Genomic DNA, 12,213 nt, shown 5'->3' on the forward strand with positions numbered 1-12,213 from the left:
TTAGGCTTCCCTGCTGGGCAAGAGGCTCAGGCCAAAAAACTGTCCCACAGTCAGAGAACTGCAGTTGGAAAAGACCTCTAAGATGATGAGAGTCCAGCCATTCTCCAGCTCTGCCAAGGCTGGTGCTAAACAATGACCCTCAGCACGTACCTCTCTCTCTCTGGAACAGAGGTGGGGGATTCAGCCACCTCCCTGGGCAGCCTGTGCTAGTCTCTGGAAACCCTTTCATCAAGGACATTTCTTCTAATATCCAACCCAAACCTGCCTTGGTGCAACTTGAAGCCATTTCCATGTCCTAGTGCTTGTTCCTTGGGAGAAGAGCCCAACTCCCACCTCACTCCAACCTCCTTTTAGGGGGTTGTAGACAGCAATGAGGTCTCCTCCTCAGCCTCCTTTTTCTCCAGACCGAACAACCCCAGTTTCCTCAGTTGCTCCTCACCAGGCCTGTTCTCCAGCCCCTTCACCGGACATTCTCCAGCCCCTCAAGTGAATGGCCCAAAACAAAAGCAGCCATTCCAGGTGTGGCCTCAGAAGTGCTAATTGAAAGGAGAATTTTTATCCACATGGCCATGCCGTGGCTTTGATGAAAACACCACCAAACTCCAGAAAGAAAACTGTCAGCAGAATATACCTAGGGGTGTTTTAACAAGTGACATTTTAATTTGTTTGGAAACAAAAAGAGGGTTTAGGAAAGAGAAAGGAAAGTTATGCAGCAAGCTGCTCAGTCACAGGTGTTAACACATGCAGATTTTAGAGAGCTAAAGAGTTTCAGTGTGGTACCATGAACACAGGAGTCAAGAGCTGAGTAGACACAGTGGTTAACATGCCAAACATCTCTACCAAATGACTGTCACCTAGCTTTGTTTATTGGTAACTCACTTTAGTAACCTGAATTCACAAATAAGCAGTAAATAACAACCAAAAGAAGAGAAAATAATCTACAGAGAAACACAGGTTACACATGCAAATTTCCTGGCCACATAGCACGTGTGCAGGTACATTAAGAGCACAGTTCTAAAGGGTCTTGACAAAAACCAGATCTTAACAAGAAGATAAAAAAAAAAGGGTTTAAAATGCAGGTATGAAAAAAAATTACACTTGAAGAATATAAAGATACTTTGTTTTTGATTTTTTTTGGGTTTTTTTACATGTCAGGACTCAAATGCTGCTTTGGAACGTTACTAGAGATGGACAACAGCTACAAGATTCAAGTAAAAGCAGGAAGAGCTTGAGGAAATAATACTGCTCAGAGGAGAATGGGCATTTACTTGTCACTAAAAATACAGGGAGCAGCTGAATGGGAAAAGTCTACCTAAAGCTTAGGAGACCAAAAAAAAGAATTCATCACAAAGTTGTAAAGCTGACTAAGCACTAAGCTTTCCTATTTGCTATAGAACAGCAATGACATCAAAAGAAACTGCAATTCAACACTTAAAAATTGCAACTTACATTTCAAGACTTCTTCCCAAAGTGAAATGCAGTGACAGCCTTACACTGGAAATTAAATACCTGCTAGGCTCAGACTGAAACCTGGAATGTTCTAGATAAAAATCAAAATACAGAGGGGCTTTTTAGCTTTTATTGAGAATGGAACTGAAAGACACATTTCTGAAGCTTGAAAGCAGTAAATTCCACTTAAATGAAGCTTTCTTTCTCATAGATGAGCTTGCCACAAGGGGTGCAAGGTTCTCTCCTTTAACAACATGAAGTGTCAAAACAAAAACTTGTTGCCATTCTCGCATGAAGAACAAATTTCTGTCATTAACTTAACTGCTTTTATGCTTTTTTTTTTTGCTACAACATTTAAACACGTGAACAGACCTAGGATGCCTACTGTATTTTCACTAAACCCAAAAAAGAGGACAGGATTCCCAATCTACTACTTGAACTGCTTTTAAAAAAGGTTAAACATTAAAAACAAAGCCACCGCTTTCCTTACAGCCTTCTTTAAGCTTCTTTCTTTTGCCTGTAGTCTTCTGCCATTTTATCCAGAATTTTCTGTGGAAAGAAAACAATCAAGGGTTTGGATACATCCCAGGCACTCACCAGCAAGAGAAACAACAATTCAATTGGCAAGTTTCAAATCTGTGACTATTAAATGACAGGACTGGCACTTCTCTGTGCATTCCAGTGGAGCTTCCCTGCAGTGGGCCACTATTGGTTTGGCACCAAGCAGCTCACTACCAGTAAAGGCCAAGAGAGAGCCTCTAGGAGCATTGCCTGCCCCTGCTGGGAGCACCTTCCTGGCAGGCTGGTGAGCTAACAGAATTCCATGCCATTTTCCCATGGACTCGTGACAGCAGCTGTGCCACTTACCTGGGTGGAGCTTGCTACCTATAAAGGCAGGGACAAAATACCTCCCCCTCCCTAAAGGAGGGTTATTTTGGAAGTTGGAGGGACTTGGTATCACTTTGATGATATTTGGTAGCAATTATAGTTGCTAAATAATATATCAGCAACATATATTGCTAAATAATGTATTAGCAATTATAATTGCTTAATAATATATATAGCCTCTGAGAGTGAAGGAGGCTCCCAGCTAGAGAAGTGCTTTGCTACTGAGACACAGAATGTGCATTTCCCTCCCTTCTTTCCTTCCCCAGTCCCCAAACCACACCAATGTTAAAGTCATTCCAGAGCAGCTCACTAGTCCTTTGTGCCATGATAAAAAGCAAATCAAATCACATTTCATTGAAGTGATAAAAGCTGTTCAATTGGGATTGTTTCCCCCCACTTCCCTTTTTACACCAAGTCTTTCAAGTCCCATCATTATCAGGTACCTCAATGGAAAAAAACAAAACAACAACCAAAACCAAAAACAACAAAACAACCAAAACAACAAAAAAAGCTATGGGTGATGGATGAGGTGGGTTTCTCTTACTATGAAGAGGGTAGCTGAGTTTCTATCTGCTCCTTTGCTAATGTTTGCTTTGTGCCACTGATTTCTACCACCTGCCCTTCAGAGGGCCCTGGATTTGTTTAGGGTGCCCTGTTGTGCAAGGGAGGAAGCAAACGTTTTGATGTTAGCTTATAGAAGCCTCCAGAGTTTGATTCCAGCTCAGTAAGGGACTGCTATGAAATCAGTTGGTGTGAACACTGCATGATGATTGGAATTTCCTTGAGGATTTCCCTCTCTGGGAGGTGGCACTGAAAAGCAGCTCACAGTACAGGAAGACACAGCAGCAGCGTTATCATTCATGCCATGCAATCATGTGATACCTAATCCAATCAGGAGTTGTAAAACATGCTCACAAAATCAGAAGTTGCAAATGTGGATTTGTTTCTTTTGGTGTCTAAAAAAAAAATTCATCTTAAGCTGGTTTAAAAGCATTCTGAAAGGGACAACTGGAAGGGATTTGAGTCATCTGTATTTATTCTGCATCACTACTGCTAAACCCTGGCCTTTGCTCCAACTGGAACGGCCTCTAATCCAAATTGACAACCAAATCCCCTCTTCAAAATGTGTATCCTGCACGTTAATTGCACAAGATGAAGTTTTGGAGAGTTAAAAAAAGTTCTAGGAGAAGCCAATTTCCACTGCCTGAAAAAAGATTTGGGTGGGTTGGTTGGTTTTATTTTTTAGCTCCTCAGTCCAGTCTCGTTCAGCTCTATTCCCCAGGAAAGAATCAAGCCATTTAAAATGAACAAGTTTTTGCCTTACCTTCAACTTTTGATAATGAGGAAGGCTGCTGCAATGGGTCTTTTTTGCAACATCTTCATTTGTGTAGAACAGGGAACACAATTTGCAATAAAACCCTGTTTTGGGTACCACATAATTCACACCTAGAGAAGTAAACACCACAAAATAAACTAAGAGATTCTACTCTCCATCAATTGCTTTTAAATGTCATATTGTCATTTCAGCTAAATCTTAAAACCATTCATTCACTTTTACATTAAAAGCTGCTTTCATCTTTAAAGCTCCTTGGTTTAGTTTAGTCAAGCAGGGGCCTAGGAATGACTAAGGTGCAGACTTTGCTTGTTTTCTTCTTGTCAGTTTCAAAGCAACCTTAATGAAGCTGAAATTAAGGGTCTGTTTTATTCCTTCAAAACAAACTAGCAATGGTCTGTGATCAATTTCTGAGTATTTAGTATGAAACTCATTACACTGCTGTGCTTTGTGCTACTCATTGAATTGGTGTTGCTAGAATATAGCTCTTGCCATTGAACCGCTGCCTAAGGAAAGTGTTATGGAGAACTGAAAATAAAGAGGAAAAAACCAAAACCAAACCAACAACAACAAAATAAAAAAGAAGAAAGAAAATACTAGGGTTGGGGGAAGAGTGAAACAGGGAAGGAGAGTGGGAAGCCCTAAGATGAAAGGTTCAGAGGCAATGTGTTGCCAGAAAAGTCAAATGGAATGAGAAGTGCTACTGCAGTGCACAGAGACGGAGTGGGAAAGGAATGGAAACAGCCTTACCAAGAGGAACGTTTGGCTGGTAGGGGCCAATCCGGAACTCATCTGGAATGAGAGCCTTGTCTGCAGCGTTCTTTGCTTCCTGCTCATCCTGAGGGTCTGTGTTTTCATGGGTGTTTTTCTCAGGATCCTGTGCTGCTGCAGCATCAGAGCCTTCCACGGGTTCAACCTTGACGCTCTCTTCGGGCTTGGTGCCGTTCTCTAACGTTTCACTTTCCTGCTCTGGCTCCTCGATCTTGTCTACCTTGATTTCTGCCAAGCTGTCATCATTTTTGGCAGCAGCCTTCAGTGCCAAACCTGCTTTGCGCAGTTTCTGGTGGTCTGAGTCTTCCTCATCACCAACTTCATCCAGAGTGACAAACCCTTCCATGCTCCGTGGAAAGCCGCCCACGTAGCGCTGTTGAGAAAATGGTTTCCTTAGGTCAGACTGTTCTGAAATGCTTCCTGAAAGCTGGCTCAGGTGGCAGAAAAGGACTATCTTCTACACACATTCCTTGGAGAAACACTCCCAATTCCTCCTCCAGGACCTGCCTCACTCACACACAACACTACTCGGGTGGGAAGGGGTGTAACAAGCGCTTTTGGCACGTAACGAGTGGAGTCCCCCAGGGATCCAGTCCTGTTATCTTTACCAGAGACACTGATGAGGGAACAGAGAGAGTCTGCTCAGCAAGTCTGCTGATAGTACCAAACTGGAAGGGCCTAGCTGATACACCTGGAGATTGTGTGACCATTCAACAAGACTTGGACAGACTGAGAGCTGGGCAGAGGAACACAGTGAGGTTCTACAGGGATAAGTGTAGAGTCCTGCACCTGGGAAGGAACAATAAACTGCACCAGTACAGGCTGGGAGGTGATCTGCTGGAGAACAGCCCTGTGGAGAAGTACCTGGGAGTTGCAGCAGTGTGCCCTTGTGGCCAAGAAGGCCAATGGTATCCTGGGGTGCATTAAGAAAAACGTGGCCAACAGATGAAGGGAGGTTCTCCTTCCCTTCTACTCTGCCCTAGCGAGGCCCCATTTAGAATACTGCATCCAGTTCTGGGCTCCCCAGTTCAAGAGACTGGGATCTACTGGAGAGAGCCCAATGGAGGGCTACAAAGATGATGAAGGGACTGGAGCACTGCCTGATGAGGAAAGGCTGAGAGCTCTGGGGCTGGTTAGTCTGGAAAGAAGACTGAAAAGGGATTTAATCAATGTTTATCAGTATCTGAGGGCTGGGGATCAGGAAGAGGTGACAGGGACAGCCTCTGCTCACTTGTGCCCTGGGACAGGACAAGGGGCAATGGGTATAAACTACAGCACAGTAAGTTTCACCTCAATGTGAGGAAGAACTGCAAGGGTCACAGAGCACTGGCACAGGCTGCCTAGAGAGGCTGTGGAGTCTCCTTTTCTGGAGCCTTTCCATCTCTGTCTGGATGTGTTCCTATGTGACCTGTGCTAGATTCTATGGTCCTGCTCAGGAAGGGAGGTTGGACTCTAAGATCTCCACAGGGCCCTTCCAACCCCTGACATCCTGTGATCCACTGACCCAGACTGTTTCAGAACAAGGATTTTCTCTGCATCACCATCTGATCTTCAATTTGTACATTTCAGCCTCTTTTTGCTCTATTCCTACTTTAGAAGAAGTTTCAAAGTGGAAGTCATTTTGGAATCCATAAGTTTTCATTTGAGACAGTCCCACAAAACCCCTCAACTTCATGCCTCCATGAAAGGCAAAACTCCTACCAGAATAATTTTGTGTCTACTAACAGTATGAAAATTAATTAAAAAAAGTAATTAAGAGCTTTTTTTAAAGCAGTGGAAAGTTTGGAGCTTCCACATTCAAAGAAACAAAACACCAAAGAACCAAAGCCAAGCAAACAAACCCCAACAAACAAACAAAACATCTCCAAATAATACCAGCCCCCAAAACTGTGAAGGTCTCCTAAAACCCAACCAATTTGCCTGAATCCTGAGTTTTTGGAAGCATTCCTGCTGATGGAGACATCAGTAATCCATACACTCAACAGCAATCATAAGCAGCACTGAAACAACATCAGCTTTATGCATCTTCAAGGGAGCAAGTTTGGGATTTGAGGCAGAAGCTCCCCAGCTGTGTGTTAGCACTCTCTATCCCAACAGCATTTAATAGGCTTCCTGGCAGAAAGATTCCTCCCCCAAGTAAAAACCATGCACACTACAAAAGGAGCATGCTTCACTTCATGCAAAACAGGATTCCAAGTCAGTATATTACTACAACTCTGCTTGCTACTTTTCACATCAAGCAGTAGTAGTCAAAAAAACAGCTGGTAGGACAAGAAACAGTGAGCATGGGATCATTCCAACCTGGTTGATTCTATGATCTGGTGAGGACAAGGAAACACACATCAAGGAGCCTATAACCAGAGACACCTTGAAACTCCATTTTCTTTACTCCACTTGGCAATGGGCCTTGGCTAACCACAAGTGGATTCAACTACCTTTCCAGCTAAGCATTAAGGTGAAGATGCCCAAGTCTAGGCTAGCCTCAAGTCCCAGATAAGTAATTTCTGGGATGTCATTGCCCTGCAGTGTGCTCTAAGTCAGTCATGGAAAAACAGCTCAGCTCCTGGCTGCTTAGAGTGAGGTAAAAAGTGGTCACAGGCAAAAAAAAACCTCCTGAGTGGAAGGCCTCAAGATAACAATCCCTGCAAGACAGAATCTGACAGTTTCTGTCAAAGCAGTAATTTCTAACCAATTCCCTTTGGGAGTCGTACCCCATAGGATCTTCCATTCCCTCACAGGAGCTTAAGCACCCATTTCTCTTCAGAGGTGTGCCATGCATGTGTTGTAAAGACCCCGGGAAAGCTCTGAAGCAAAGCATGTATGGTGTGCTAAGTCAGGCAGGGTTGGCACATCTAGGACCTGCCAATTACCTTCTTAAGCTTTTTCTTTGCTGCTGGACTGGCCACAACATTCCCCTCGGTTTTGGCGGTCACATCCTCAGCTGTGTCCTTTTTTTCCTCAGTAGTCACATCAGTTAAGTTGGCAACATCTGCATCATCCCCTGCTGAGCTGCCACTCTCTAACAGTGCTGCTGCTTCTTCCTCATCTACAAGCAGCTCATCTTCAGACTCCAGGAGTAAACTGGGCTCATCTTGCTCTGTCTGTTCATTAGGTTTAGTGCTCGATGGCTCAGCAGCATCCTCTGGTTTCTCCTCTTTCACTTTTTCTTCTGCATTGCCACCTTCAGGTTTCTGAGTAGCATCTGTTTTAGGCTTCTTATCACTTGGAGAATCTTTGTTGTCTGGAGAATATGTTCTCTTTCTGTGAAGAACAAAGAACACTTGCATGTGAGCCTGGAGGGAGCACACAAATGATTTAAAAAGGCAGACAAGCCTGACAGAAACTGTGTTTTAGCTCAGAAAATGGGAGGTTGAGGGCAACCTTGAAGGATTCCACTCCTCATATATTGAAAAGGTTGCTGCAAGGAGGAGCTGTCCTTGCAAGGCAGAACAACTGCTCATGAGTTTAAATGGCAGGAAGAGAAGGCTAATTCAAGACTGGAAAAGATTTCCTGAGGAGGATGTGATATCTCCAGCCTCAGAGGAAGAGGGTGGGCAGCACATTAGAGAAAGTTAATCTCAGGGCACAACAAACAATAATTTGATCTCAGAGCTTGCCTGGCTGCTTCATGCACAATGTGTATACTCTGAGTGAGGTATTTCCACACTTCTTTTCAACAAGGTAATGCTTTAGCAATAGGAAGTTACCTGGTTTTGTCCTTCTTCAGCAGTTCAACTCCTTTGTTTGGAATCTAAAATCAAATGGAAAGGATGTCTAAGTCCCAGCAGAGCATTCTTTATCCAAGTGTTGCAGCATTAACTCAGAGCAGGCAGCACCACCTAGCCAAGCACTTTGAATTAACATTCCTCCACAGGATCTCTTTGACCATGCCCACTCACCAAGCAGTAGAGAAACCCTGCCAGTCTAGAAATCCCAGCTCTTTATTCCCAGTAATTACCAGTTACTTAATGCAAGCAGGATATCCTGATCCAGGAAATTCACATGCAGTTCCTTTGGTCATGAGCTGCTACAATGTGGTGCAGTCAATGGCACAGATCACTTTCTCATCTACCTTCTCCTCCATGCCATCAGTAGTGGGGCTACATGGAGAGCTTTAAGCAGACTCAACACTTCACTTACACAGGAGTTACTGAGCAGGAAACTCCACCTGGATGGCAGTAATGTGGAAAACTATTTGAAGCATTGGTGAAGTATATGATTTTGCCCAAAGCACTCAATCTGGGGGCAGGATCATGTGCAATTATAAGACTCCTACATACTCCACCACAGAAAGCTTCTGTTTTTACAGGACAGCTTGACAGTTCAGCTTTCTTCTGCTTTTCAACCCAGGGTCCTAAGCCTGGTGGAACAGGGCTTAAGAGTACTAGCCTGGTGTTATGTCAAAAAAGCAAAGCTATCAGCACCTCCTTCTCTCCTAGGTTACATTCTAAGTGTTGACAAAGCTGCACATAGAATCATAGAATCAAGCAGGTTGGAAGAGAGCTCCATGCTCATCCAGTCCAACCTAGCACCCAGCCCTGCCCAATCAACCAGACCATGGCACTAAGTGCCCCAGCCAGGCTTGGCTTCAACACCTCCAGGCACAGCCACTCCACCACCTCCCTGGGCAGCCCATTCCAATGCCAATCACTCTCTCTGACAACAACTTCCTCCTCACAGCCAGCCTCAACCTGCCCTGGCACAGCTTGAGGCTGTGTCCCCTTGTTCTGTTGTTGGGTGCCTGGCAGCAGAGCCCAACCCCACCTGGCTACAGCCTCCCTTCAGGTAGTTACAGACAGCAATGAGCTCTGCCCTGAGCTTCCTCTTCCGCAAGCTGCACACCCCCAGCTCCCTCAGCCTCTCCTCATAGAGTTTGTGGTCCAGGCCCCTCACCAGCTTCGTCACCCTTCTCTGGACACATTCCAGCATCTCAACATCTCTCTTGAATTGAGGAGCCCAGAACTGGACACAGCACTCAAGGTGTGGCCTGAGCAGTGCGGAGCACAGGGGCAGAATAACCTGCCTTGTCCTGCTGGCCACACTGCTCCTGAGCCAGCCCAGGATGCCACTGGCTCTCCTGCCTACCTGGGCACACTGTTAGCTCACATTCAGCTACTATCTACCAGCACTCCCATGTCTTAAAACTTGGCTCATAAGACAATCTGCCTGTCTAGGTAGTGTGGGTTATGTCCACCAAAGGGATCAAAACACTTTCCGGTGCTGAAAACACACATTTGGGATGACATCCAACACAAGAACATTCTGTTGTGATACCTCATGGTTAAAGGAGTCCCTCATACATGCTGTCATTTTGCTGTAGACAAGAGGACACATACAACAAGTGGACAAACTGAGGAGAAGCTGTGAAAAGCCAAGAACTGATGTACAAGTAGATGGTCCTGCCACCCAGCTCAATCATTTTCAGAGAGGATGAGAAAAGAAGAACCACATTATAGAATATCTTCAATGGAGAAATAGTTCAGTAAAATCTGCACCTGAAGACAAGAGGCTGTCTGGGGGTTTAAGCTGAAAGGAAAATCTCTGTCTTTTGTTCTCGGCCTGACCACTGCACTTCAGTAGCTGAAAGGTACTAAAGCAAATCCTTCCATTCTACAAGCAGCACCAAATCCTCACAGGAAGTGGCACTTGTCTTATGATTCACAGAACTGGAAGGGACCTCAAGGATCATCCAGTTCCAACTACCCTGCCACAGGCAGGGACACCTAACATTACATCAGGTTGCCCAGAGCCACATCCAGCCTTAGAAACTTCTGGGGATGAGGCTTCCATCATCTCCCTGGGTAACCTGTGCCAGTGTCTCATCACTCTCAAGGTGAAGAACTTCTTCCTAACATCCAATCTGATTCTACCCTCCTCTAGAGCTTGCCTCCACCCCCTCAAATCACTACCCAACACCCTAAAAAGTCCCTCTCCAGCTTTCTTGTAGCCCCCTTCAGATACCGTAAGGCCACAATAAGATCTCTTAGGAGCCTTCTCCAAACTGAACAACCTAAACTCTCCCATCCTGTATTCGTAGGAGAGGTGCTCCAGCCCTCTGATTGTCTTTGTGGCCCTTCACACCTTGAAGTACAATTTCAACTACAATTAACCCCCTACAGCCACTACTTACCCTTAAGACCAGTTTCTTGTATTTTTCAGATAAATCCACTTTCACACATCTGCCTTGGAACCAAAGTGCTTTGTTGGTACAATGCTCAACCATAGCTAAAGCATCTTCTCTGGTCTCCATTTCAATGAAAGCCTGAAAAGGTTGAAACAGATGTTAAAAATGCCTAGGAAACAACACAGCACTTCTGCAAGCAAAGCTATTTAAAACACTGTTTCAAGTGCTGACTCAGAATGGTGAGATTCAGCTGTGACTATCCTCTCCCAACTAACTACCTGTGGCTCTAAATACTTTGAGCTTTTCAACTCGCTAATATCTGTCCCACAGCAAGTTCTGGAAGCAAACAGAAGGCATTTAAATAATGTGGGGAAAAGAATTTGCCACGAAGTAAAATGATTGCAATGAAGCTTTATTTGGTGCTTAATTATCTGGGAGTTCCAGGGTAGCTAAGGAACTAGCCCAATATTTTATCTGTATGCTGAAACCAAAAAGCAGCAGCTGCTGGTTGACAAGCCCTGCTTTGGGACGTGTTCCTCCAAGAAACAAGCCTGCTGAACACACTTTTAAAGCACATTTTTAGCCAAAGTATCATTAGCAGAGAGAAGAAAACTGTTTCTGCATCTAAAAGGCAGAGGGAGGTTTTAATTTTCCAGTGAAACAATGTCAGGGAGAACATCCTGGGGGTCACAGGATAGCTTCTAGCAATGTTTCACTGCACAAGTGTGGCATTGGGGGATTCAGACACTCATCTCTCTGAAAAAAGCACTGATTTTCCCATTTAACTCAAGGGAGGAACAAACTGGGACAGCAAAGCTTGAAAAAAATGAAAGCTTAGTATTTCAAGCTCCTGTTTATAGAAGTCCTGCATGTGTACACTCAAAGCATTTTACTACACACAGGCAATGCACTAACTTCAAGCTTTATTTACAGGGCTGCTTTTAAAGAATGGAAAACAAAGGCTAAGGGAAAGAAATGTGGAAGAGTGGAATATAGTTGTTAATGTTCCACAGGTAATGGGTTCTCAGCCTTAAAACAGAGTTCCAAGGCCCTGAGAAACCTGCAGAAGGAAGGTAAAGCCTCAATGCCAAGCACATCTTCCTCACTGCAGCTCACGTTCCAGTAAGCTCGATGCCAAATCCTCTCCAGTCACTCCATACCCATGCCACAGCAGCAAGCCTACAGAGGCACCAACTAAAGGCACACCACTCTTGAGAGGAAAGGCCAGCCTCTGCTCATTTACCTGGCTTTTCATCCTCATGAGAATGTAGTTCTTGATTTTGCCATAGGGTTCAGCCAGTTTGAGCACTGCGTTGTCAGAGTAACCCGAATGAGGCAAGTTGCTCAAGTGAATCACACGACCAAGCTCTGGTTTGGGAGTCTCATTCTTCTGGTCAGGCTTACCCTCAGGCTTCTACAGTTATAAGAGGGAATGAAGCTGTTTAAAGAATGTATTACATAAAATATGCATTGATTTACAGAATGGTTTGGGTTGGAAGGGTCATCTAGTACCAATGGCCTCTGCCATGGGGGCATTCCACCAGCCCAGATTGCTCCAGGGCTCATCTAGCCTGGCCTTGAACACCTCCAGGAAGGGTGCATCCACAGCCTCTCTGGGCAACCTACTGCAGTGTCTCACCACCCACAC

At 44.7% G+C, this 12,213-nt stretch overlaps 1 protein-coding gene across 3 annotated transcripts in view; it reads right to left on the bottom strand.

Annotated features, from left to right (window-relative positions):
* Positions 1–638: 638 nt before the first annotated feature.
* The window catches only part of MATR3 (matrin 3), a 30,147-nt gene continuing 18,572 nt past the window's right edge, over positions 639–12,213 (bottom strand). For 2 of the 3 annotated variants that reach the window (XM_064161486.1, XM_064161484.1), the window contains 7 exons: positions 11,809–11,979; positions 10,572–10,703; positions 8,149–8,192; positions 7,312–7,702; positions 4,421–4,814; positions 3,662–3,783; positions 639–1,998 (listed from right to left, as the gene is read on the bottom strand). In XM_064161486.1, coding sequence (XP_064017556.1) covers positions 1,948–1,998; positions 3,662–3,783; positions 4,421–4,814; positions 7,312–7,702; positions 8,149–8,192; positions 10,572–10,703; positions 11,809–11,979 — 1,305 coding nt within the window. In that variant the 3' untranslated portion in view covers positions 639–1,947. The remainder of the gene's footprint in view (positions 1,999–3,661; positions 3,784–4,420; positions 4,815–7,311; positions 7,703–8,148; positions 8,193–10,571; positions 10,704–11,808; positions 11,980–12,213) is intronic. The other variant, XM_064161485.1, reaches the window with a different exon arrangement.

The sequence above is a fragment of the Pogoniulus pusillus genome, chromosome 22, assembly GCF_015220805.1.
Source record: "Pogoniulus pusillus isolate bPogPus1 chromosome 22, bPogPus1.pri, whole genome shotgun sequence".
In the NCBI taxonomy this organism is placed as follows: Eukaryota; Metazoa; Chordata; class Aves; order Piciformes; family Lybiidae; genus Pogoniulus; species Pogoniulus pusillus.